General features: G+C 39.4%; 1 protein-coding gene and 1 pseudogene across 1 annotated transcript; one reads left to right on the forward strand and one right to left on the reverse strand.

Moving 5' to 3' along the window:
• Window positions 1-479: 479 nt before the first annotated feature.
• LOC103715749 (Haloacid dehalogenase-like hydrolase (HAD) superfamily protein) lies at window positions 480-24,625 on the reverse strand. Its single transcript, XM_089924286.1, has 9 exons — window positions 24,374-24,625; window positions 2,585-2,921; window positions 2,425-2,490; window positions 2,253-2,350; window positions 2,127-2,164; window positions 1,955-2,042; window positions 1,621-1,857; window positions 1,465-1,530; window positions 480-851 (listed from the first exon to the last, which is right to left on the reverse strand). Exons 2-9 carry the CDS (start codon window positions 2,631-2,633, stop codon window positions 672-674), a joined length of 822 nt encoding a protein of 273 aa, XP_089780412.1. The 5' UTR covers window positions 2,634-2,921; window positions 24,374-24,625; the 3' UTR covers window positions 480-671.
• On the forward strand, window positions 8,958-11,241 carry LOC148702903 (uncharacterized; annotated as a pseudogene).
• Window positions 24,626-25,826: the final 1,201 nt, after the last annotated feature.

Consider the following 25,826-nt stretch of genomic DNA (forward strand, 5'->3'; position numbering starts at 1 on the left):
GAATATTTACGTAAATTTAAATTTTTAGAAGGATATTTATGAGAAAAAAATTATTTTATACACTTAGTAATTTTCCACTCTCTATGAATTCCTCATCTTGTTTGAAGTCTGAATCCTTTTTCCTGGTGATTTCATTTGGACTTTCGGAGTGCCGAAGCTGTTACAATTTTCTTTTTCAGTTCAGAGTGCCCATGCTTGTCCTGCACCTCTAGACTTACCAGTATTGATTGGCAATTCCTGTTAGGTAATGTGTCGAGATATGCCAGCCATGCCAAATCTGGATGGTGCCGACGAAAGATCAGATCAACTGGTGATGAGGTGGTTCATTATTATGTTAATTAAAGCGATTCCATTTGTTTAAAGTATATCAAAGCAAGTGGCCTTGTTTTGAAGGTATTCTCACCACAAACCACCTCAACCACATCTTTCCAAAGGCACAATCAGCTTCTCTATATTGCTTTGCTCACACAAACACAAACTTACAGATATGCTTGGCTTTATTTATTTCCTTTGAGAAGTCATGCACTTAACTTTATTGAAACTAGACAAATGTACAGGCCAACAAAGCAATAAAGCGGAATATGTGCGTACAAGGCAACGACAAGGCAGTGAAGGAGATGGGGACCCAACCCCACTTTGGTTTGCCTGACTTGATGTTGATGTGATGGTGATTAAGCCTCGATTGGGGTGGTTGATCTCACGGAATCCAATTCAGACCTCACAGCCAACCCGTCATCCAGAGTTCCTTTCTTCTTCTCCTTCTCCCCCCATATTTCTGGTATTGCTTGGCTCAAGTTCATGATGCTCTCCAGCGAGTAATCCGCTGCCTTGGTCTTCACTCTCTTCCCAACCTTCAAAACAGGAAAGTCCATTAAAGAAAAGCACTCTGAGGAAATATATAGCAGAGCTGAAAAGAATTCCTTTATGTCCAATCTTGCGTTGTTATACGTTCGCACCTAAACCGCACGCAATTAGGACACTTGGAAACAGTGGAGAAAACTTGTTAGAAAAAATTAGAAAAACTCTGAATTACCAGAAAACAAAGGAGAAATATGTTTCGAATCTATTTTGCTAGTCGGCTGTTAATTTGCTGCAGTATTAAAATTACCATCATAGATCTGCTACGAATCCTAAAATTCAACAAGAGAATGCAAACAAAGACAATGGAAATTTTTATAGAAAGAAAAAACAGTGGAATTGATGTATTCAGTATTGCATGATTGGAGATTAGGGAGCTTCCACCATATTTCTCAAAAGTGGCAAATATTTTTATAATAATTATTATTTGATAATAGTCATTATATTTCCAAAATTCAAAATTTTCAATCAATTATTTCTTGAAAAAAATATTGAAAAATAGTATTTATTAAATAAATAGTATTTAAGCAATAACATGATCTTATCAAAAATCACGAACATGGAAGCTGGCAACACAATGTAAACAGGCGGCGGTTGATTGATTACCAGCGCGGTGCGAAGACCCACAGCTTTCCCTGCAGCGATGTTCCTCTCGCTATCATCCAGAAATAGCTGAAAGAGAACAGCAACAACAGTAATAAACAATAAACTAAAATAAGACGAAAAATAGCTTAAACTGGCGCTTGCATTTGGGGATCATACAGCGCGGCGAGGATCGAAACCGGCAAGACGGACGGCGGTCTCAACGGCGGTGATGGATGGCTTAAGGATCACCTCCGGCGTCGCCGGCGGCCGAGGCAGAGTGGAGGACTCTTCCTTCGTATCAAAGAGGTGGGGATTGAGAGTCTCGAAGCACACGATTCGGTCAAAGCATTCCTCCTCAATCCCCAGCCCCTCCAGGACCCTCTTCACATGCTTCCTATCCGAGTTGGTAAACATCTGAAATATATTACCAACAAATAATCCAGAACTTTAATATGTTTTTATTTAGAATTGGAGGACAAGTAACGAATTGAACTGATACACGGATTCGTACGATTTTGGCCTGGGGAATGCTGAGTAGGAGCTCACGAAGCTGCGGATCCGGTGAGATACGCTCATACGGCAACAACCCGTGCACGAAACTGCAAGCAGAGAGGAAAAAATTAGAACAAAATTTTGGACTTTACTTTGTAATTTTGTTTGAAATTCTGGGATTATTTTTGGACCTGTGATACTCGTCGGGGTGTACATCGTATCCGAGGGCCTGAAAAATTACATTAAAATTGACAAGTTAATCTCTCTAAGATAATTTAAATAAGTAAACTTGTTATTACAAGAAGAAGAATGATTACAATGAGGCCGGCGAGGGAGCTGCCGTAGGAGCGGAAGAGCTCAACGCGGAGGGAGCAGGCTTTCTCTGCTGAGACCCCGCATTTTGCAGCCAAAAACTCTGAAAAAAATATATTGTAGATTATTTAGTAATAGGTGATTTTGAGAGTTTTTGTGCTGATGGGCTCTGCGTACCTTCGATGTTTCGCTTGCAAGCCTGTGCAATGCCGAGGGAGGATGAGTACAAGGTGTCGTCGAGATCTGCGAGTAATTAATTTGAGATGAAATATTAGGATATTCCTCGTACTTTGAAGAATTCTATGATGTACGAAGAGGAGAAAGAATGGAAATTTACCGATGAGAAGGCAGTCGAAGGATGATCTCAGGCCACCAAACTCCATCATGCCAGCGAAGCCGAGGAAGAGAACTTGGGAGGCCAAGCTAGTCTCGTGAAAAGAGGGGAAGAGGGAGAGAGGGAGGACGTGAAGGAGAGCTGCTGAACTTATAGGGGCACGCAGGGAACGCCGAGCGGTCAATGGTCATCATAAATTTATTCTTGGGCGCGGTTGGCCGCGCTCAAGGTACTCCATCTTTCGTTTTGGACACGTTTCTCATGATCAGCGACTTTCCAAGAAGGCGAGGAACACGAAGATCACGAGATCCTATACCCTCGGTTCGCCGTGCGGCGTGCTCTAAACTATCCATCACTTCAGTATCATGGGATAAGCTTGCATTACAACTAGTTTATATATATATATATATATACAACGATGACTCCCACCAAAGTGCATGAATACCATCAGAAAAAATAAATAAAAGTTGACATAGAGAAAAAAAAAATGCTAATATCTTCCAAAGAAACTCTTTTAAATGATGCACAGCATAGAAAGCAATCCAATTATCAACATTGCTCGCCTTTGAATAAATATAAATGGCCTAGAAAGAAACAAACCCTCCCATGAGCCTGCACATATTCCGAAGCAATGGGTGCCGGTCAACATAGTTATGCTGGTCTTGAATTCAGTCGATCACTGTAGCCGAATCACGTTTAAGGTAGATATTTCCGTACTCAAAACTAACCTGGCATGGATGATGTCCTTCCATGCAGCTCTCGGTTCTGCACTGAAGACAGACTCATCAAAGATATAATGACCCTCGGCTGCAACAAATATGGAGTTATGATCTCTAATCACAAGGCTCGCTCCTCCTCTGTGTCCATCCTCAGAAATACTGTCGTCAAAGTTTACCTTAAGAAAGACAGCGGATGGGGACTCCCAAAAGATAAGAACAGTCCTGGTCGCTATACAAGCTAATTGGGAACTCTAGATATCCCTGACTGACCCAGGTAAAGCCACAACAGTAATACTAGTGGCCTTCACTGCATGAAGTAAAATTCTATCCACCACTGTCTTTGGGTGCACTCTTCTATCCTTGAAGATATGGGCATTTCTGTTCAGCCATATGTGATAGGCCAAGTTGGTGCATCTGATACCCCACTCCACAATACTGAGCCTTCGCCGGGACTCTTTCAACTGGCATAGGAAGTCCTTAGCTGAGGTCACAACCTGCGGTGAAGCCATAACACAATCCCAAATCTAAACTACATGAGGGCATCCAAAGAAAACATGACTGATAGACCACTACAAGAAAATACACTTTCAGCGACCACTTTCGGCGACTAAATGAATAGTGGCCGCTGCAAATAAAGCTATTTGCGACCAACATCCTTGTTAGTTACTGAATGATTGTCCTACACCGACTAAATGTATATTTGGTCGCGAAAAATCAAAACCAAGTTAAATTTTTGGCGACTAAATTTTGATCCCTAAAGGTTCATCTCCAGCGACTAAAAAAAATTTAGTCGAAAAAAGTATGCATGTAGGGGACGTGTGAGAAACCAAACAAACCCTAATTCCCTATTACTCTATTCTACTTTAACTCTTTTTTTTTTTTTTGGTATATTCTGCTTTAATGCTTTGCCTTCACCCGTCGCCCTCGCCCGTTCACCCGTTCGCTCAGCTCTTCGGCGTCGGCGTCCAATGTATGTGTCCTCCGTTATTTGATTTAGCAGAGGCCGGAAGGGAGAGGGAGAGGTGGGGGTCCTCCGTTATTTGATTTAGCAGAGGCCGGGAGGGAGAGGGAGAGGGAGAGGGAGAGGGAGAGGTGGTGGTCGTCGGGGGTTGTTGGGAGATTTGGAGGCGAGGCGGGAGAAGAAGAAACCCAGGAGGGCTTCTCCTCCTTCACCGCCGCCGCAGCCACCGCGAAGAGGTGGGGGTCGTCGGGGCCGGGTTGTCGGGAGATTTGGAGGCGAGGCGGGAGGGCTTCTCCTCCTTCGCCGCCGCCGCAGCCACCGCGGAGAGCTTCTCCTTCTTCGCCGCCTCCTTCGCCGCCGCCGCAGCCGCCGTAAGGCTTCTCCACCGCAGCCACCGCAGGGCTTCTCCTCCTTCGCCGCCGCCGCCGTCGCCGCAGCCGCAGCCACCACAGGGCTTCGCCAGGTCCATTCCGGTCAGGCCGGCATGGAGAGAGAGCGAGGAGGCGAAGGGGATTTGGGGCGAAGGCCTTTTCTTGGGCCGGCAGGGAGAGAGAGCGAGGAGGGATTTGGGGACAGTAGTTTTGTTTTGGGTGGAGAGAAGAAAGATAGGGGGATTAGAGATGAACCATCGGGAAGAAAGATAGGGGGATTAGAGATGGACTTCTTAGAGGGTGGAGATTCTTAGAGGGTGGTGACCGACACTTTTTTGGTTTTGGTCTTGGTTTTCCTTCCCTCACGTTACTCCTGATCCAGCTGGGCCATCGGGAAGAAAGATAGGGGGATTAGAGATGGACTTCCTAGAGGGTGGAGATTCTTTTAATTGTTTCTTCTCCTTTCTGTTTGGGTTGAATGGTTGCCGTGCTGTGATGTAGCTTGGGTATCGAAAGGAAGATGGAAGATGGGAGATGGGAGATGGGAGATGGTGGGATGAGACTTCTTTTAAATTAATTATTTTTCCATGCTTCTATTCAAGGATTATATTAAACTGAAGAGGCTTCCTGTCTATCTTTGTTAGATTCATGCATCTTTGTTGAAATAGTATACTTGACAGCTATCTATTTTCATATCATTTTTTAACTATTTTATACTTATTAAAATTTATTATTATTATAATAATATAAAAAAAAGGCCTCATTCACTGAATTTGTCTTAGGCCCCCAAATGCATTGGGCCGTCCCTGGTTTTCTGCTACAACTTTTTTTTGCAGGATACAAAAATAAATCTATAAACTAATTAATCTAACTTGATGAAGTACTTTGTAGGTCAGTCAAAATGGACAAGAGTTGGATGACAATAAAAAATAGAATGAAGAGTAAAGAGTATAGAGAAGGGGTGAAGTCCTTTATTGAATTTGCGGTGGCAAATTTAGGCTCAGCAAATGATATTTGGTGTCCTTGTGTCGAGTGCATGAATGACAAAAAACAAAACATTCAAGTTGTCAAGATTCATTTGATGTTGAAAGGAATCTCGCCTTCTTACAAGACTTGGGTGCAACATGGAGAATCTGTTCACGTGCATCAATCTTGTGTTTCAAATGATGCTAACTGTGACAATGGTGGAGATGTTGAGGATAGAATGGCTGGGGATGGCATCGATGATTGATAAGTGCTGATTAATCTATAATTTAATATTCTTTTTCCAGCACTTATCAATGTTCTTAAACGGATAACTACTTGTTTTACCATGAAATTGAATAAACAATGAAATAAATTTAAATTATGAGGTAAATAATACTTTTCTTAAAACAGACTCTGAATTGTCTCTCTTCTGGTTGAGATCTTTCATAAAAACATATAAGGAGGAGATTGTGTTGACCCGAATTATTAACCCGATGGAGTTGCAATCAAGCTAAGGGTATAATTCAATGGGCTTTGGTCCTGGTTAGATTGAAAGTTATAATTATATGGAAAAATATTTGATTTTTTTATTAAGTCACGGTCTGATCTGGTTGAGTTCAATCTGAAGCGGTATGGTAAAATTAAATGTCATTGGGCTCGAGAACAAATTCAAGCAAATCAACAATCATGACCCACCTCAAACCCAAAGTCAATTCCCAACCAATGCCTTGCGTGCCTTCATATAAAATTTATAATTTTAAAATAAAAAAAATAAAAAAATAATAATAATAAATAATAATAATAAAATAATAAAATAAATAAAAATAATTTCGGGAAGAATTACTGGAAACACTGTTCATATGAACAGTGCACAAAAAATATATATAAAAAAATATAAATAAATAAAAACATAAATAAATAAATAAATAAAATATATATATAGATTCCACTGTTTATCTTCTTCTCCCGCTGCCAAACCTTCCCGTGATCCCGCCTCGCTCACAACCACTGCGTCTTCCCGTGGATCCCGCGGCGCCTCTTCCTCCTCTCCCGCGATGCAATCCTCCCCCGCGCGATCAAAGGAGCTCGTCCCAGCCGAACGCCCCAACGTCGTCGTCGTCCCCGGGTCCTCCGCCATCAACCGCGTGCGGCGTCTTCTCCTCCAAGATCAGCGACCCAAGCCGCGTCGAAATCCCAGCGTCTCCGCCTCCTCCTCCGCCCGTGGCGCATCCGGATCCCATCCCAGTCTCCGCGATCCCAGCCGGCTGCAATCAACGATCCAGCTCCTCCGCCATCAGTCCGTTCCAGCCGCGTCCAACGATCACGCCCTTCTCCAGCGATCTCTCGTGCAACAGAAATCAAGCCCCCGCCGAGATCATTCCCAGCATCACGCCCTCCTCCTCGCTGGGGATCCATCACCGGCCTTCGGCGATCTATAAGAGCAAGATGAAGAAGAGGGAGGAAGGGGGGAGAGCTCGGTTGAGAAGAAAGAAACAGGGGTCTCCCCTGTTTCGGTGAAGAAAAGAAGCCACCAGCCGAGAGAAAAGAGAGAAAAAGAAATAAAAAAAAGAGAGAAAAAGGGGGGGAAAGAGAAGAGTTTGTGATATTTTGGGAAGAATGAGAGGTGCTCAATTTCATTTGAAGATGGGAGGTCGTCCGGAAACCATGCGCGGCTAAACATCTAGTCTAGGGCTGGATGAAGCCCTAGCAATGTATCAGGGCAATTGTAGTTCTTACTTTTTTTTTTTATTATTTTGGAGTCTGTTTAAATTCTTATTTCCAATGAAATATTTCTTCATGATATTTGAATTTTGAGCATGCTAGTTACTAATCATGTTTGCTAAAGTAGTCTAAGATGATCCATGCCTAGGAAGATGAAGTGTGCTGCATCCTAGATTAGCATACTTAGGTAGACACTTCATGCTACACCGAAGATGGATCTTCCTAACACTCTTTATGCTTTTATTTTAAAAAGCTTGTAGCCAAAATTGCATGCCTCTCCAAAAGATAAAAACTAAGAACACAATCCTTGATGCAATGCTATGTGGTGGATTCCAAACCCTAGATCTATTTACCTTGATAAAATTTCAATTCGTACTCATAGATTAATTAAGTTAAATCAAGTTATCAAATCCTTCTTTTTGATTTATTTTTAAAAGAAAAATAACTTGTCTCCAATCCCTGTGGACCGACACCCGTAATCACTATCCTACAAGATACGTGCTATTGCATGGTTTATTTTCAAAATTGAAAGAACCGATCAATGATAGGGACGAATTGTCTAATATGCTGGAAGCTGTTTACATGGGCGCTTTCATGAATGACGATATTGACGAATTGCCTAATAACTTGGGGAGGGAGGATGCATAGAATTTTGATAAGTTATTCGATGATGCTCAACGACCCGTTTATCCTGGTTGCAAAACTTTTACAGTATTATCATTCGTTATTAAGATGCTTCATATTAAGGTGTACAACCAGTGAAGCAATTCCTCTTTTGACATGAACATGAAGGTATACAAGGAAATTCTACCGGAGTGTGATAAGTCTGTTCCATGGACCCTTTATGAAGTCAAAAATTTTTTACGAGATTTGGGTTTGGAATATGTGCTAATTCATGCATGCAAATATGAATGTGCTCTTTTTTGGAAGGAGAATGTGAACCTGGAGAAATGCCCTATATGTGATGAGCCTAGATATAAGCTGAATGATGGTAACGGTAAGAAGATCCCTCATAAAATTTTGCGTTACTTTCCTCTGACACCAAGATTGAAGCGCTTATTTTTGTCCCCGAAAATACCTGTAGATATGAGATGGCATAAGGAGAAGCAAGTGGATGACGAAACATCAAGACATCCGGCTGATGGGGAGGAATGGAAGAACTTTGATCGGCAACATCCTGAGTTTTCCAAGGACCCGCAAAATGTGAGGTTAGGGCTAGCCACTGATGGTTCAATCCTTTTGGAAATATGAGCACATCGTACAGTATATGGCCTGTTATCATGATGCCGTATAATCTTCCACCTTGGAAGTGTATGAAAGAGCAATTTTGTATGCTGTCATTGCTTATTCCCGGAAAAGCGGCTCGCGGTAAAGAAATAGATGTTTACTTGAGGCCATTAATTGATGAGTTGAAAGAGCTTTGGAAGGATGGCGTGCAAACTTATGATGCCTCTAGTGGAAGTACATTTAGAATGCGTGCTGCTCTCATGTGGACCATTAATGACTTTCCTGTATATGGTAACATGTCTGGATGGCCAACAAAAGGTTATTTGGCTTGTCCCATTTGTAACGAAGATGCTTCATCAGAACGTTTGAGGAGTAAGATTGGCTATATGGGTGCAAGGCGTTTCTTGCCTGAGAACCACATATGGCGAAAGAGCAAGCTCTTTAATGGTAAAAGTGAGGACAGGTCAAGGCCACGAGAGTTCACGGGAGAAGAGATCTTAGAGCAAATTAATTCAGGGACATACAAGCCGTTGGGCAAGCATCCAAGCATTAATAAGAAAAGAAAAAGGGGCAAAGATGATGACACGATTTGGGCCAAGAAAAGTATTTTGTTTGATCTCCCTTATTAGAAAACACTCAAGCTGCGTCACAACTTGGATGTCATGCACATAGAAAAGAACATTGCAGAAAATATTGTTGGGACATTACTGGGCTTAGATGGAAAATGCAAGGATACAGAAAAAGCACGCATGGATTTGGCAGATATGGGTATATGGAAGGAGTTACACCTAAAAAAGCGGACGAACGGATCTTATGAGAAGCCTCCAGCATTGTACACATTGTCCCTGCAAGAGAGACAAGGGTTTTGTGATTTTTTAAAATCGATTAAGTTTCCAGATGGCTATGCGGCAAACATCTCTAGCTGTGTAAGTACTCAAGGTGGTAAATTATCGGGTCTGAAAAGTCATGACTATCATATTCTTTTGCAACGCCTTCTTCCAGTTGGAATGCGTGGGTACCTCAACAAAGAACTTAATACTGCATTAAAACAATTAGGCAATTTCTTTGAGCAATTGTGCTCCAAGGCATTAAAAATAGCTGATTTGAAAAAAATTAGAGGACCAAATTGTTCTTAATCTTTGCAAGCTTGAGAAGATTTTCTCTCCTGCCTTCTTTGATGTCATGGTTCATCTAGCTATTCACTTGCCTCGCGAGGCTATTCTTGGAGGGCCAGTGCAATATCGATGGATGTATCCAATTAAAAGGTAATTGTTTGCAACCGTATAGTAGGAATAGTAATCATGTATATTATTGTACATGTAAGAATTTTTCTATTAGCATTGAGCAATAATTTATCGTAGGTTACTCGGAGTTCTAAAAGGATTTGTTGCCAACCGAGCTCACCCAGAAGGTTCTATCGCTGAGGCTTATATTTCTAAAGAGAGTACAACATTTTGCTCAATGTACCTCGATGGAATCGAAACAATGTTTAACAGAGAAGAAAGGAATGATGATGGTGGTGATTGTGGCACGGGGTTAACAGTCTTCACTCAAAGTGCCCGACCATTTGGGTTAATCCGAAGGGGACTTGATGTGCCGGTCAATGAATGGTTTGTCTTATACAATAGTTCAGAAGTGGATCAATATCGAAAGTATGTTTTTTTAACTTGCTTATTAAGGTTCAACTATTGTATATTTAGTTGTTTTAGTCTTTTTTGTTACTTATACGTTACGGAATGTCAAATAGGGAACACAAGAACTACATACAAGGTAAGAGTGAAATTGACATCACAAACAAACAACGTAAAGAATTTCCCAAGTGGTTCAAAGATCGCGTAAGCAAAATTAATTAACATGTAGGCACCTTGAGTTATCCTTGTATTTGAAAGTGAAGTAACATATTATGTCACTTTTTTGTTATAGATGACTCAACTTCGAAACCAGCGATCACCGGAAGCTACTGATGAATTATGATCATTGGCCAACGGTCCTCGTCCGATAGTCAACATATATTCAGGATGCTTTTGTAACGGTGTCCGATTCCATACCATCGAACGTGACAACCGCCGTAAAAGCCAGAATAGTGGGTTAGTTGTTGAAGGGGACCACGAAGGGCAACCGATTGACTTCTACGGTTACTTGTGCAAAGTTTGGGAATTAACATATATGTTCGGACAACGAGTCGTTTTGTTCCAATGCGAATGGTTCAACACTGGAAGTAAAAAAACTTTCTGCATTGATGCGCATTGCACTAGCATTGATATAAGAAGTCGGTGGTACAAAGATGATTCTTTTGTACTACCGAGTCAAATGCAGCAAGTATTCTATATTAATGACACTGTAGAGAGACGTGGCAATTGGAAAGTTGTCCAAAGATTCAAGCATCGAGGTATATGGGATGTGCCACAGATGAGTGATTTAGAACCCAATGATGTTGAAGAAACCATTGTTCTCAATCATGCGTTCCAACAAGATGAAACTAATGACGTTGAACCAATTTCCATTGAAGAGCCAACCACAATGGATTTGCGCAGATATAATATTGATGCTGAAATTATTCAAGAGGAGGTCATTTTGCAGTGCCGTGGGCGAGATCAAGCCGGAGGGAGTGTCGATGAAGTAATGGAGGAGCCTAGCGATGAAGAAGAAGACATTCATAGTGACAGTGCTACATATCTAGATTTTGAGCCATGATATATTTCTCTAATGATCTATCTATAGCAAAGTTGAACATTTTTATCTTACATGCTTCTGTTTTTTATGTTAATGAAAATCATCCATTTTTATCTTACATGCTTCTATTTTTTATGGAGAGTGTGATGTACTTTTTACTCCATATTTCTTTATGGCTGAATGTAATGTATCTGTTTGGTTTTTTATTGTGAAAGATGCACAAAGTAGGTAAAAAATTTGTGAAGCCTCGGTGCTTGTCCCAGAAGCTGACGGGATACGAAAGGCAAAGGCAAAAAAGGATTGAAATGAACTCAATGAGATTAGAGGCTCTTGGCATACCGGGCATGTCCAAGGCATTGTTTGGTTCAAATCAGAATGGTCATAAAGGACTGAACAAGATTAGCAATGGTGATGATGATGAAGAGTATCTGCCATCTGATAATGAAGGACTGAATTCTTCTAGAGATGCTGAACTTGTGCCCGTGATGGCTGCCCACCTACTCTGCTCACCACCTTTTCTACCCAGCAAACCCACGAGCTTTCAAGTCCACCTATTATTGCCAATAGCGTGAGTGAGAAAACTCATCTTTCTGAATCTTGTTATTGCTAAGATACTCTTGGTAAAATGATGGCATTTCAGTAGTTTTGTATTTTTTTTGCGTTCTCTTTGTCTATCACTAGCAGGTTTGTCTTATGGCCTAAAGTATTTAAGTATTTTAGCAGGTTCATCATCAAAGCGCGTGCGGGGTAAGACAGTTGGGAAAGGAATTGATAAACTCATTGCCCAGAATGGCGGAGAAAAGCTCTCTGTTCCAGTACTTGATGAGTGGAATGCTTTATGTGGTATTAATGCCCCAAAGGTAACCAATCTGTTGGGGGTGTATATTAGGAGAATGTGTCCAATTAAGGGCATACCGACGTGGCGGCATGTAGACGAGGCTACTCAGGCCCTGTTTGGGGGAGCTTTTGGAGGGCCAGAAAGCACTTTCTGGCCCTCCAAAAGTACTTTTAGATGAAAAACTGTGTTTGGTAAATTTTTCAAAAAGCTGTTTCAGCTTTTGCGGGAAGCTGAAAACAGCTTTTGGGAGGAAGCTCCAATTTGGAGCTTTTGGGAGGAAGACGTTTCAGCTTTTTCGGAAAGCTGTATTTTTGACAAAAATGCTCATATTAAAATAACATAATTATATAGTTTGTCCCTTTATAAATCTAAAAATCTGCTGGAGCCAAGAACCCTAGCCGTCAGACTTCCTTCTATAAGAAAAGGTATTTTTCTTTTCAATTTTTGTATGCATCTCTTGAACCACATTTTAGAAAAAAAAATTTAATCCTTCTCCATACCTTCCAAAATCAATCTATTTTTTTTTTTTTATCATCAACCTCGCAGCCTACGCTGAGGTCTTTCTCGAGCGTGGACCACGAAGAAGAGCCCCTGAACCGCGGAAAATTATTTTATGTGAAATTATGAAAAATTATTTTATACTAATAATTATAATATTTTATACCTTTATTTTTGTATTATACTATAAATATAATATCATATTATATTATATCATAATACATTAATATGTTATGTTAAATAATTTAATATTATATTATGGAAAATTAATTTATACTAATAATTATAATATTTTATACCTTTATTTTTGTATTATACTATAAATATAATATCATATTATATTATATCATAATACATTGATATGTTATGTTAAATAATTTAATATTATGTTATATTATGAAAAATTAATTTACACTAATAATTATAATATTTTATACCTTTATTATTGTATTATACTATAAATATTATATTATATTACATTACATTATAATACATTAATATGTTATTTTAAATAATTTAATATTATGTTATATTATGAAAAATTAATTTATAATAATAATTATAATATTTTATACCTTTATTATTGTATTATACTATAAATATTATATTATATTACATTATATTATAATACATTAATATGTTATTTTAAATAATTTAATATTATGTTATATTATGAGAAATTAATTTATACTAATAATTATAATATTTTATACTTTTATTATTGTATTATACTATAAATATAATATATATTATATTATATCATAATACATTAATATGTTATGTTAAATAATTTAATATTATGTTATATTACCAAATATTAATTTACTCTAATAATTATATTACTATTATGCTATATTAACATAATATTATTTTATATTACAATAATATTATACTATATCGTATATTTATGTATTAATTTATGTCATATTTTATTATGTTCTGTTGTATAATACTATGCAATATCCTTTATAGTAATTTTGTCATACAAAAGTACTTTCTCAGTTTATTTACCAAACACTAAACAAAGTATCACAGCACTTTACGAATGTAGTTACCAAACAGCAAACAGCTTTTTATAACAGCTCTACTTCCAACAGCTCTACTTCCAACAGCTCTACTGCCAACAGCTCCCCCAAACAGGGCCTCAATCTGCTATCATACAATCTGTCCTTGTAATTATTTATTGCACAATATTTTTTTAAGTACTTGTAATAGTTGCATTGATCATACTACATAATGATTTTACTTATGTTTTTAGGACAAGTTCAAAATCTCGGATGATTATCATGGCAATCTAGTAGCTCAGCAAGCTGTTCACAGAAAATGCTACAATATTCCAAAAATGGGAGGCACAATATGAAATTGCATTACAAGCATCAAGAACGTCTTACATGTGGACCTTTATAGTCATCCATACGAACATGTGACTCAAGAGGATTGGCGCCACTTAATTGATGATGTGTGGAAAAGCAAAGAACACAAGGCAACTTACATATTTAGTGCTTCAGAGTTTATAAGTAAAATATTTGATCATAATGTTTTCTTTAGATTTTTAATTTATATTTTTTTGAAGGTGAGATCAAAAGCTGGCAAAAAGAATAGGAAAAAGCTTGAGTACAATCATTGTTCAGGATCTCGGTCATTTGTTGCAACAATGACTATACAGATAATATTGTTCACCCTTATAGTCTTCCAGTAGATTTTTTATTCTAGTTTGCTACAAGTATATTTTTGGAATTCTTTTATGCAAGTAGATCTGACAGTTATTCTAGTTTTCTTATTATGTAGTGGCTATATGCTAATCTAAATTACACTTTGCAGCCGGAGTTTAATGGTTATGAAAATCTTGAATTTCCAGAATTCTATAAGAAAACTCATACCAAGAAGAACAAAGAGTGGATTGATCCTATTTGTGTCGTGAAACATGTAGGTATCTAAAATCTCAATAATCATTTAAATCAGTTTCTGCTTTTGCAAGGTTATATACATTTAATTTTGTTGTTACCTTTGTATTGACAGTCAAAGATGTTGAGCTTGCGAGAAGAATCTTTCCAATCCGATGTGCAATTAACATCAGAGGAGATGTCTAAGCAAGCACTTGGAAAAAGGAAAAGATACATTCTTGGATTTGGGGATGGGCCGAAGCCCTCTTCATCTTCTTCCACACCTAGTCGTGTGTCACAAGACCACGTTGGGGAGTTGCAGAAACTTAAAGCTAAGATGGAGGAGATGAAGATGGAGCGTGAGGAGCTGCGGAGGCAATTGGAGCAGGGGAGGAGAGAGCGTGAGGAGGAAAAGAAAAAGCGAGAGGAAGAACAGAAGCAAATTGCACATCTTACAAGTTTGGTGACATAGTTCTTAAAGGGAAAGACTCAAACGCACAAGTCATCTATCCATCATGATGGGGCCATGTATTCAACTGATGGTACAAATACTCGTTGGTATGTATTTTCATTTATATTACGTAGGTTATTTAGAAATTTGGACCAAATTAAGCGAAATGTCATTGTGAACTTATACTTGAATTTTAGTTTATTATTTTTCACATGTGGTTATTGATTGTGTATTCCTTTTTGCTTTCTCAGATACATGGTGGAGTTATGAGCATGTGAAATCTAGTTTCTAGTACATAGATAGCTTTTGTTCAGATGATCATGGTGGAGTTGTCTACAAGCAGAATCCAGTTTTTGGTATAAGAATATTTTTGTCTACATGATGGTTGTTTGGATGAATAGCAAGATCAGATATTTTGGAATTTTTAATTTACATTTTGATGTGTTTGGTGATAATTATCACCTTAACATATGGTATGGATGAAATATTTTGATGTATGGTTAATAGGTATGCTTGACTTTAGACTTATAGATGATGATATTTATAATGAATGATTATGGATTCTCCAACATTGTGTATATTTCTATTTGGATGAGCAAATGTATTGTACAATATGGAAATTGGATAGGCTGTGTTGGTTGTACAGAATTTGGAACGAGCCCAAAAATAAATATTAAGCTTATAATTTGAATTGTTAATTAAATATAGGTTAATACTTTCTGCCACAAAAAAATGTTTGTTGCCAATGCATTCCAATACATTCTGCGACCAAACTATTGGTGGGGAAGATAGATATTTAGTGACCATTTTTTTGGTAGCGGAAGACAAACCTTCCACGACCAACTATTTGGTAGGCGTTGAAATTAGCGACAACAGATTTGGTCGTTGATAATTTTCTTCGGCAACCAAATGTTGGTCGTTGTTGGTGTACCTTAGGTGACCACACAATATTGGTCGCCAAAACCTTTCAGTGACTAGGGTTCGGCGACGAAGGGTATGCTAGTCGCGAAAAGGTTTCGACGACCAAATATGGCTATTCGGCGACTAGAATCTTAGTCGTTGAATATGTATTTTCTTGTAGTGGATACCTCCACGCTAGGGCACCGCTCACATGCTGAGGTACTCGTACCCCTCTCCTCACCAGTATACCCTTGGTCAGCAGGCATCCCCATGTCACCTCCAGATAAATAGGGCGACACAGAGGTGGATGTACATCCTCCAAATCCAACCTCCATCAATCCGTCGAGTCATCCTCACTCTGATCAGGTCCTGTAGGTCTCGGGCACCAATCTTCGTTCTCCCAATCATACTCCAAATCCTCCTATCTGTGGTCTTCTCAGTGGGTATCGGAAGAGCCAAGACCCTCTTTGCCAATTGCTCCTCGAAAGCACGACGAACGGCCCCATTGTATATTCTCTCCCCAAGGACAATAAAATTATAGAGTCTGCATCCTTCCAGGCTTGCAAACAACTATCCTTCGAGAAAAGCTTGCATGCAAAGAATGGAATCGAGGGGGAGAGGGAGGCTAGAAGGCACGTGGGAGGAAAGATAGCTCACTTATCTATTTTTAAATTTTAGAGAAAAAATAAATTATCAAAAATTGCTATAGTACTTTTCTTTTGATTATATATTTTATAAAAATTAGGAGATATTTTGTCCATCCAATAGGATAGAGTATTTAAGGTTTTTTATTGTTAACATATTACCAGTAGGCTAGCTACACGTTACCAACCATCCATTTTTTTTATTCTCTAAAAATAAAGAATATTTTATTATTTTCTGTACTACTCTTTCCCTTGTAGTTACCATCCATGATGGGTGGCTTGACATGTCCGGCGCCTCCGCCACTTGCCTTTGAGATACTACACCACCTCTCTCATTGCCGGTCATCTCGTTGCTGCCATATGGGAGAACCATAGCCCCACTTTGATTGCCACCACCACCTCCTCCAACTCATACACTACATGAAAAGTGGGTATTGTCGACGCTACGTAAAGGCGTCGGTAACTTGGGCTCTGGCGCCAAAATTTGCCGACGCTTCTAAGTAGCATCGACAGGCATCGAAGAAAGGAGTGAGCAGATGACGCTTAAAAGTGTCATCGGACTCCTGCCCCTTAGACGACGCTTTTCGCATCGTAGTAGTCGACGCTCAAAAGCATCGTCGGACTCCTGCCTGCTTAGCCGATGCATTTCTACATCATTGGACGCCGAAAGCCGTACACCAGCCTAAGACGATGTTTATAAGTATCGTCGGAAGCCTGAACCTAAGACGACGCTTATAAGCATCATCGGAATCCTACTTACTAAAGTCCCACTTAACTCTAACTTTTTCGCCTGAAAAGCCATCTAAGATGGCGCTTGTAAGTGCCGTCAGACGCCTAACCACTCTCTTTTAAGCGTAGTGGGACACTTGGACCAGACGACGCTTAAAAACGTCGTCAGAATCTATCGTCCACACCTTCCACCCAACTACCCCTATAAAAGGCCAAGGCGATGGAACCCTAACCGCAGTCAGAGAGAGAGAGAGAGAGGAGAAAGGGGCGTTCGAGATGCTACTGGTGGGCCGAAGCTAAGGTTCCTCGCGTAGGCGGTAGCGCCGAAGCGACTCCTCGCGCGGACCAAGACGTCTACATGCGAATGATGATGTCGTTCGCCTCCTCCAAAGCGACTGCCGCCAGGTACACCAAGTATGACGGTGACCCGGCGGCCGCAACTCAAGGAGTACGGCAAGAAGATGATCGTCGAGATCTACAAGTCGTTGGTCGCAGGGATCATTGATCTCTACCGCCGCCGCCGGAGGGGATGCCGAGCGGACGGGCCAGATCGTAGTTCGGCGGTAGGTAGAGGTTCTTCTGTGTTTCTTTTTTTGTTTTTTTTTTGTTACTTCACAAGAAAGGTATTTTAGGAATACATGTAAGTATAAATATTTTGTGGATGTATGGAGTCGAGGTGTTTTGATAAAGTATCGTGGGAGAATCGCGAGCTCCATGTTTTCGGAAATGGACTTTGATCTAACTCATATGTCATGCTAGTAATTCTCTTCACAGCAATGAAGGGAAAATGGAAAAAGAGATTAGGAGTTGAGGAGCGGACTAAAGAAGGCAAAACGGACTGAAGAAGAGATTAGAAATTCCGAAACCCTTTTTGTAATTTGTAATTTGTAATTTGTTATAGAGCGGGCTAAAGAACACGGAGGTTGGAATTCAGGTTGGGGTTGGGGTTAGGGGATTACTCTTTATAATTTATGGAGTTATTTCTATTGTAAAAGATAATTTGACAGAAGGAAAACAAACATCATTCTTCTTCTTGTGTTATTCCTTTTTTAATTTTGTTTCTTTTTTTTAATTTGCTTTGTTATCTATCTTGTGCTATTAGAAGAAGAATCAGAAAGAAGGAACCAGTAATGGAGAATGTATGTTAATCTCTCTCTCCAGATGAATCCAGAGTTTTTTTTTGGCCCAAAAAAATTAATTAGGTTTTTTAATTTTTTTTTGAAATATAACTCTAAGATGCTTTAAAGCGTTGTTAGAATAAGTATTGCCAACACTTTAAAGCGTCGGCAAAGCTCCTGTTATTGCCCATACTTTTGAAAAGCATCAGCAAAAAAAATTTCACTCTCCGAATGCCGACGCTTTTGCGACGCTTTAGAAAACGTCAGCGCCAAAATTACTGACACTTATAAGCATTGGTATAGGCTTTAAAAAGCATAGAAAAATGTTAGTTTTTTTGTAGTGATAGAAGCCTTCTAGCTACAGGTCCAGCATGTTGGCCTACCGCCTAGAGCTCGACCGCTCCCACATCCAGTCCATCAGCATGAGCTACTTTGGTGATGCCTTAGGCCGCATGGGGCAACAGTTACAAACCTCCTTTAGGACGAGGGTGTCGAAGGCGAACACGTGGTAGCTAGTGGTTGCCTTGCCCCTCTGAGGGAGCTCGAGAGGTGGAGGGGGGGAGGTGCCATCGAAGGTGAGACAGCTATACGCAGTGAGGAGGGCGGAGGTGCATTCATTCTTTAAACTTCATAGTTGTACATACTTGTCATAGAACACTATATTTACACTTTAAAATGGTTGTTTTTTTCTGCACATAATTGTAAAATTTTTGAGAACCAATTTACCCTCCCTCTTAGGTTGTATCACTGGGCAACATTTCTCATCGTGGATATGTTCATTCTTAACTCGACAGTTCTAGAATCTTTATGGCGGCACGAGCCCTGGTAAGGTGGCTCTCCAACTCTTCGTCGAGGTGGCCTTCTTCTGCTCTAATACAGCCCTTTGGGAGGTCGTGTTATCAAACTTCTTCTGAAAAACATTAGAGATTGATGGGTATAGGCCAAACCACTGAGTTTCTCTTTGAGATCGGTCAAGTTAGTGAGACAACCAATGGAAAGAACAGAGTATAGAAGGGTACCGATCGCCGATAGAGCTTTGGTTAACCTTGAGGAACTGATGAGATTGGCAAGAGAAATCCAGCAAGGTTTTAGAGAGTCCGACGAGCTCTGTGGCCCTTGACAAAGAGCTTTCGTGAAGGTCGATCGCCTGACGAAGGTGATTTCAAAGAAGCTATGAGCTTCGCTTTCACATTAGTGATCAAATTGAGGGAGGATTGACTTGTTTTTCCTATAGCTTGCAACCAAAAGTGGTGCGAGAATACAATGGAATCAAGAAGACTTATGAAGAGGCTCTTCGAGTGACCTGGGTTGGCCCATAGATCCTTAATTGAAAGAGCCACTTCTTCAGTTGGAGGAACCTCTTCATCCTTGGGAGGTATTGGTGATGCATGCATGCCTTCATACTTTGAAGGTGCTGCCTAGTACTAGAGGCTGGAGAAACGCATTGAGCTAAAGCATTCTTCCTTTTTGGGTGGAAGGTTTAGCTTCAGTCTCAGATAGTCGAACTAGATGACTTCAACAGCACCTATCAAATGAAACACAGCATAGACTCACCCTTGTAATCAAGATCCATAAACACTGCTCTCTAGTAAACCCACCATTCCACATCCAAACAATAACATCCAGTCAAGGTAACTTTACTGCCCATAATGAACAAGAACAGAGCTATCAAGTTGGCTATACCGAATTTGGTGAGTGGTCCAGGAGACTGATGCCTAGCCAACCACTCATAAAATTGCCTACGACAGGCTGACCGATCTAAATGTCAACCTAGCAATCTCCTAGTCACATTACCAGGCCTAAGCCTGAACGTTGCCTTGAAGTCATCCAACAATCCATGTTCACCCATTCACCTTTGAGATTTATTAATAGCCCAAGTTCCTAGTATACTTAATACTATAAAATTTCTCATAATAGTGTTGCAGAGTTCTTGAAGAATATCTTTATTCGAAAGGAAAGCGGACGTTGCATCACTTGCACGCTAGGCAGAGGAATCATTTTCACCTTCGAAGTCTACATAATCAATCTGAGCCAGGATAGCTATCGCCCTTTCAAATCGGATCTGCAGTTGATGGACCTCCCACAAGGATAAACTTGAAACTGGAGCATAAAAAGTTTTCAACAATAACACTTGTTATTCCCAAAATAATCGCCAATAAACCCTGCATGAAGATCTTGGAGTGCTGTGAGCAACTTTAACAAGGCCCCTACAAACTCAGCCTCATCTAAAGACATGGGTCTTGGGAGAAAAGGAACCATAATGGTCTTGGAGAATGGAGGAGAGGAAAGAAGAAAGTGCTTGTTCGGTGAGCCAAACTCTTATAAAATTTTCTATAGTAATCAGAAAATGGAAGAAAAGGTCCTTCCAAGTGAGCTAATAGGAAGCCAATAGGATAAGAAGTGAAGGAACCAATTTAGGCAGGCTAAACCTCAAGGAAGCAAGCATGCAGCTAGATCTGGAGGACCCATGAGGGCCCCAAAGCTCCATATCTCGAACAGAATTCTTTGAGGCATTGATATAGAGAACCTAAAACTAACGGGGCAAGAGCAATTGGTCGATCCTTGGAGAGCACATTAGCCAATCTAAATGCGCCCTAACAATTTTTAGTAATTTGGAGCAAAAATGGTATTTGCAGACCCAAACCATATAGAAGGCAACAAATTCCTGTTTGGAAACAAGCCAGCAAGTTGGTTGAAGAAATTAATGTAAGTGGTATAGCTAGCCTTTCCCCCTAAGTTAAGGTCCAAATCATTGGTAGAACACCAACCACTACGTCGGTAGCAAGTACCTAACCAGTTGGCCTTAGGTCAAAGAGAAGCCCTAAATCAAAAAGGTTGGGGGTTAACTTGCCATGATTTAGATGGTGTGTTAGTCGACGTGGACCAAAAATAGAGGGCAGCGAGGAGCAACTGACTCTACTGAAGGAAATGTGGAGAAAGAGATGATATTGAGAAGCCCTTTTTTCACTCCTAGACTGGTTTCTCATAGGCCACAATACGTTCAAACCAGCAGTACCATCCTCTATACCAAAGTCTTAAAAGTTAAACCACTGATAAGAAAAGATTTCCCCGTAATGTAGGGGAAATATAGAAGAAAAAGGGGAAGACTAGATGACCAAAGGAATCGAGGATAAATACCTGCATATTGATTGATTCGAGAAGATCAGTGCTTGATAGCTGCTCTTTCCTTTCTCGACTTGCTTGGACATGGCTTGGGTGGAAGAAGATTCGAGGTTCATGATTTAGAAGAGGATAATTAAGAGAAGATTTGGGACAAGGGGCCCCACTTGATTACGGATTGTCTTGGGCTGTCGTGCGTGCCCCTGAGAGTGACTGATAGAGATGTAAGCACAGGGCAGAAGGTGATGATTTCCTATAGAGGAAGGGATGATTCAGCTCCACTAAGTATTCGAGAACAAAATCAGCCAAATACAATCTGGATTAAGAAGAGGTAACGTGTCCAACTCATCATCCTCCAAGCCATTGGCCAATGGGATACAGGGGATATTGTTTATATCACATCTTGATTATGCACCATATGGCACATTGAGAACCATTAGTGAAGGTGGTTGATGAGTAATATTGCCATGCCCCGACCCGAGATTGCGAGCTTGAAGTCATGGTAATCGCCACATACTCATGGAGAACTCTCTCCACAAGTATGTAAAACATCTCATCACGATATCAGAAAACAAGCAGAAAAATAAATAATCAATTAAATAAATTCAAATTTAAATAACTAAAATACAAATTTTAATGTCTCATAAAAGTTTAGAAACATCCAAGCTCTTACATTAGACTTTAATAAACCCTCATCTATAATATATAAAAAAAAAAAATCAAACTTTGCTACTAATCACTCCCCCGAAGCATATTCTCCCGCCATCTTAATTCTTTAGATATGTCAAAATCACAAGATATAGAATAATAAGTTAGACAGCCTAACAAGTAATGAACACTTTAACTAAATTAATCTAGCAATAAATTAAATAAGTATTTACAAAAAATAAGCATATGAAATTTATTAATTTAAAACCATATTCACCAAATTCAAATATGCAACATCATCAAAACATTATGGATGACAAATTCAATCTTTCTCAAAATTTAGATTTTATTTATAAATTTAACTTTTTTAAAAATATTAAGTTCAAGCTATCATTATATTTTTTCTATGGCAGTGTCATAATACCATACATCTTCTTATGGTGTACCACGCATCTTCTTGCAGTAAAGCCCTTTGGAACAATGTATCTACTTATAATATGCCATATATTTTCTTGCAGTATAAACCCTTTAGGACTAATCAAGCGCCAATGTATGGCGGGGTCCTTAATAAGGTTAGGCTGAGAGTTCAAAATTATGATGCAGTTCATATCTCAATTCACAAAAGTATAAAAAATCAAGTGATATCGAAATCAATCAAGCATAATCCGTAATAAGACTAATATTTCCAATTATGCATCGTCACAATATTTCAAAATAATGCATATTCATTAATAAGGTACCACTCGTCAAGTTTATGCATCATGAATAATATGATTCAAAAATTATTAGTATAATAATTTTATAATTGGCCGATAACTTTATAGAAAAAGGGTTATATTACTAATCTCACAGTTACACTAATAGATCCAAAAAAATTTGAAAAATTCCTCTCTTTTCAAAATCCTTAATTTATTGATTATATCACAGTATCCCAGTATTGGACATCTTTCTATCTAAACAATTCTACCTCTACAAGATCCAATCCGAGAATTAGAGAATCTATGGAAATTCAAGATAATGATGGAGAGTATAAGAAAATGGTGAAGGAAAGGCAAGGCTGGCTAAGCAGCAGTGCCCGACAATTCAAATTAGTCTGATTAAGATAATCCGACTGAATATAGATTAAGAATTAGTATAGGGTACAAATAGGTCAACAAAATTGATGATGCAGTCTTGTAGTATTCAACAAGGATTAAGATGATGTTGATATACTGCCCAAATAGTAGAGAAATGCAAGGACCCTCTACTAGGGTCAACTTAGATCTAAATCAAAGGGGCCCGAGACCCTCTATTGGTTCATAGATCAAGTAGAGAGAATGATAGAAAAGAAGAGATTTCTAAGAGGGTGAAACAGGGCTGATTATGCGGCATTGCCTAACGGCCTATCCAACCATGGCAGCTTCATTCGCTCAAGACCAGACTAAGATAGGTTCTATAGGGATCGAGGGCGACTACATCTAGTGGTGTTTGATAAGAACTAAGGTGGAGTATCGTATGACGTTCCATAATAAGGGTTAATTCAATCGAGCAACTTCATCTAATTAGCGTCACTTAGGACTCGACAGAGCCTAGGTGGTGCCAACATGCTGTCAAACTAACCAGATGATTCAAAGCCCCTTAACTGGGTCAACTCAGGCTCAAAACAAAAGGGCTCGGGAACCCCACCTTTGCGTCGACTCAATGTTAGCCAGAGCAAGAGGAGAAGAGAGAGAGAAAGGGAGTAAATAGAGAAAAAACTTAGAGAGAGAAAGGAACCGGGAAAAGAGGTTTTTTTTTTTCTTCTTTTCGTTTTCCTTTCTTCTTCTTTTTTTTTATTTATAATTTCTTCTTCTTCTTCGTTTGTATGGAAAAATATGGAAAGATGCCTGTGCCCCCGTTTCTAAAGCAAAGGAATAGGTGGAAAGGAGAGGATGATGGTCCGACAAGGCGCAGCGGCCAGCGGCACAACCGAAGGTCCGACAATGGTAAGGAAGTAAGGAACGGCCAGCGGTGATGGGCGTCCGGTGATGAAAAAAATAAAACAAAAATCACCAAAATAGGGGGCAGCAATGATTTATCATTGAATCATGCCTCAACCACTTGCCAGCGGTAGGATATTTAGCATCCCATCTCAAGGTACCATCCCAGAGCTCCATCGTCATGCGGTGATGACCACGGTGGCCGGAAAGAAGAAAAAAGGGCCGATTATCAAATCTAAAACTAGGGAAAGCAAACAGAGTATCCCTTTCTGGACCAAATCCGGCAACGACCCGGCCTTTAAGCCACAATCTAAAGCCTGAAAATAACATGAAGAAGGATCAATGAGAGAAAGGGAGCATCTTTACCTTGATTCCGGTCATGTTAGGCTGCAGTTTCTGACGGTGGCGGACTGCAATTGAGACGAAGAAGAGGGAAGACACAAGTGATCTTCACCCTTGATGCCGGAACTTCGGTGGTGGAGGTCGGAGGGAAGCTGGGGATGAGATTTATAGGACCGAGGGGCGGGAGTCCTGTGCTCCGGGTGCCAAACTCCTACACATAGTCGCGGATAAAGGCTGACTCCCATCGGGAGTCCGTCTCATCCTCCGGAACGAGCAGCATGCGTGCATAATTATTCTTTAACTTTTATTTTGGGACGGTTTCTTTGTGCCTGGGAGTCGGGTGGACCAGACTGAGCCCTGTATTAGCCCATTGGGCTGTCACCTTGCCCCCCTAAAAAAAAAATCATACCTGAAATTTCTCACCAAAGCTTTCAGAAACTTTAGGGTATTACTCTCATGATCTCATTTTCAAGTTTCTAAATATTCTACTTATCAATTTCGTCATTGGATCTTATCATAAGAATAAGGTCTAATACCTCAAGTTCGACCTTCTTGTTAATAATCTGAATCAGATATACTTCATCTTTTACAAACAAAAATCCACATCTTAATTTTAGATAAGAATACCAAGTTTCTTTGCTAAAGATGTCAATTGATCTTAATTTAATCAATCTATCACATGGTCATAAATGACTCCAATCTACTAACATTTGAGGATAGAATATTCTTCGAGATAAATGATCTCAATTTCTTTCAAATAGATAAAGAAGTATAAGCTTCAGATTTAGAAAAAAAGATATCCACACTAAACCATTCCAAATTTGAGATCAAGAACCAATGGTCCACTAACCCTAGACTCAAGACTCTAAAACTTTTCTTGGCACAACATAAGATAGGAAAACCCATTAGTGAAAATCGCAAGGCGACATCTAGATTAGCCAAAACTCAAAAATTTTGTTATTTCTTTGCCAATGAAATCCTCTATAAGAATTTCCCATTAGCATACCGATAAAGATATATTGTGGTAATAATTCAACAATAAAGATTCTCCAATAGTATGAAGAGTACAAGCACCTGTAAGGACATTGATGTTAAATACCTTGCTCTTCGCAAGAGAATAAAATACAACATAGTGTCAGTGGAACATATTAGTACGAGGTTGATGATTGCTGATCCAGTGACTAAAGTACTCATTCCTAGGATTTTTAGGAATCATTTGGCTCATATAGGACTCATTACCTCATTTTATAAATGATATGTATTAGGCACTTTGTAATAAAATGATCACATTTAGTTTTATAATAAAGTTTAGTTTATTGCATTTTATGCTGATCAGCTATTTACCATGAGATAAAGAGATCAAGTAATAAATATAAAGTTTTGTCTATTCATGAAGTAAAATTTTACATTAAGAACTTGATTATGAGGTGTCATCAGTGTTATAATATATGGAATTGATAATGCATTTATCGCCATG

The sequence above is a fragment of the Phoenix dactylifera genome, chromosome 7 (genome assembly GCF_051530095.1).
Source record: "Phoenix dactylifera cultivar Ajwa chromosome 7, Ajwa_hap1_PhDact_Kaust_v1.1, whole genome shotgun sequence".
In the NCBI taxonomy this organism is placed as follows: domain Eukaryota; kingdom Viridiplantae; phylum Streptophyta; class Magnoliopsida; order Arecales; family Arecaceae; genus Phoenix; species Phoenix dactylifera.

What these genes read in the sequence shown, in the direction of transcription:
- LOC103715749 (XM_089924286.1), bottom strand. Translation starts at nt 2,633, where the DNA reads ATGATGGAGTTTGGTGGCCTGAGATCATCCTTCGACTGCCTTCTCATC. An exon ending in GCTCCCTCGCCGGCCTCATT is followed by an intron (nt 2,165 to 2,252) that starts GTAATCATTCTT and finishes GTAATTTTTCAG; the next exon opens with GCCCTCGGATACGATGTACA. An exon ending in TGGGTCTTCGCACCGCGCTG is followed by an intron (nt 852 to 1,464) that starts GTAATCAATCAA and finishes CCTGTTTTGAAG; the next exon opens with GTTGGGAAGAGAGTGAAGAC.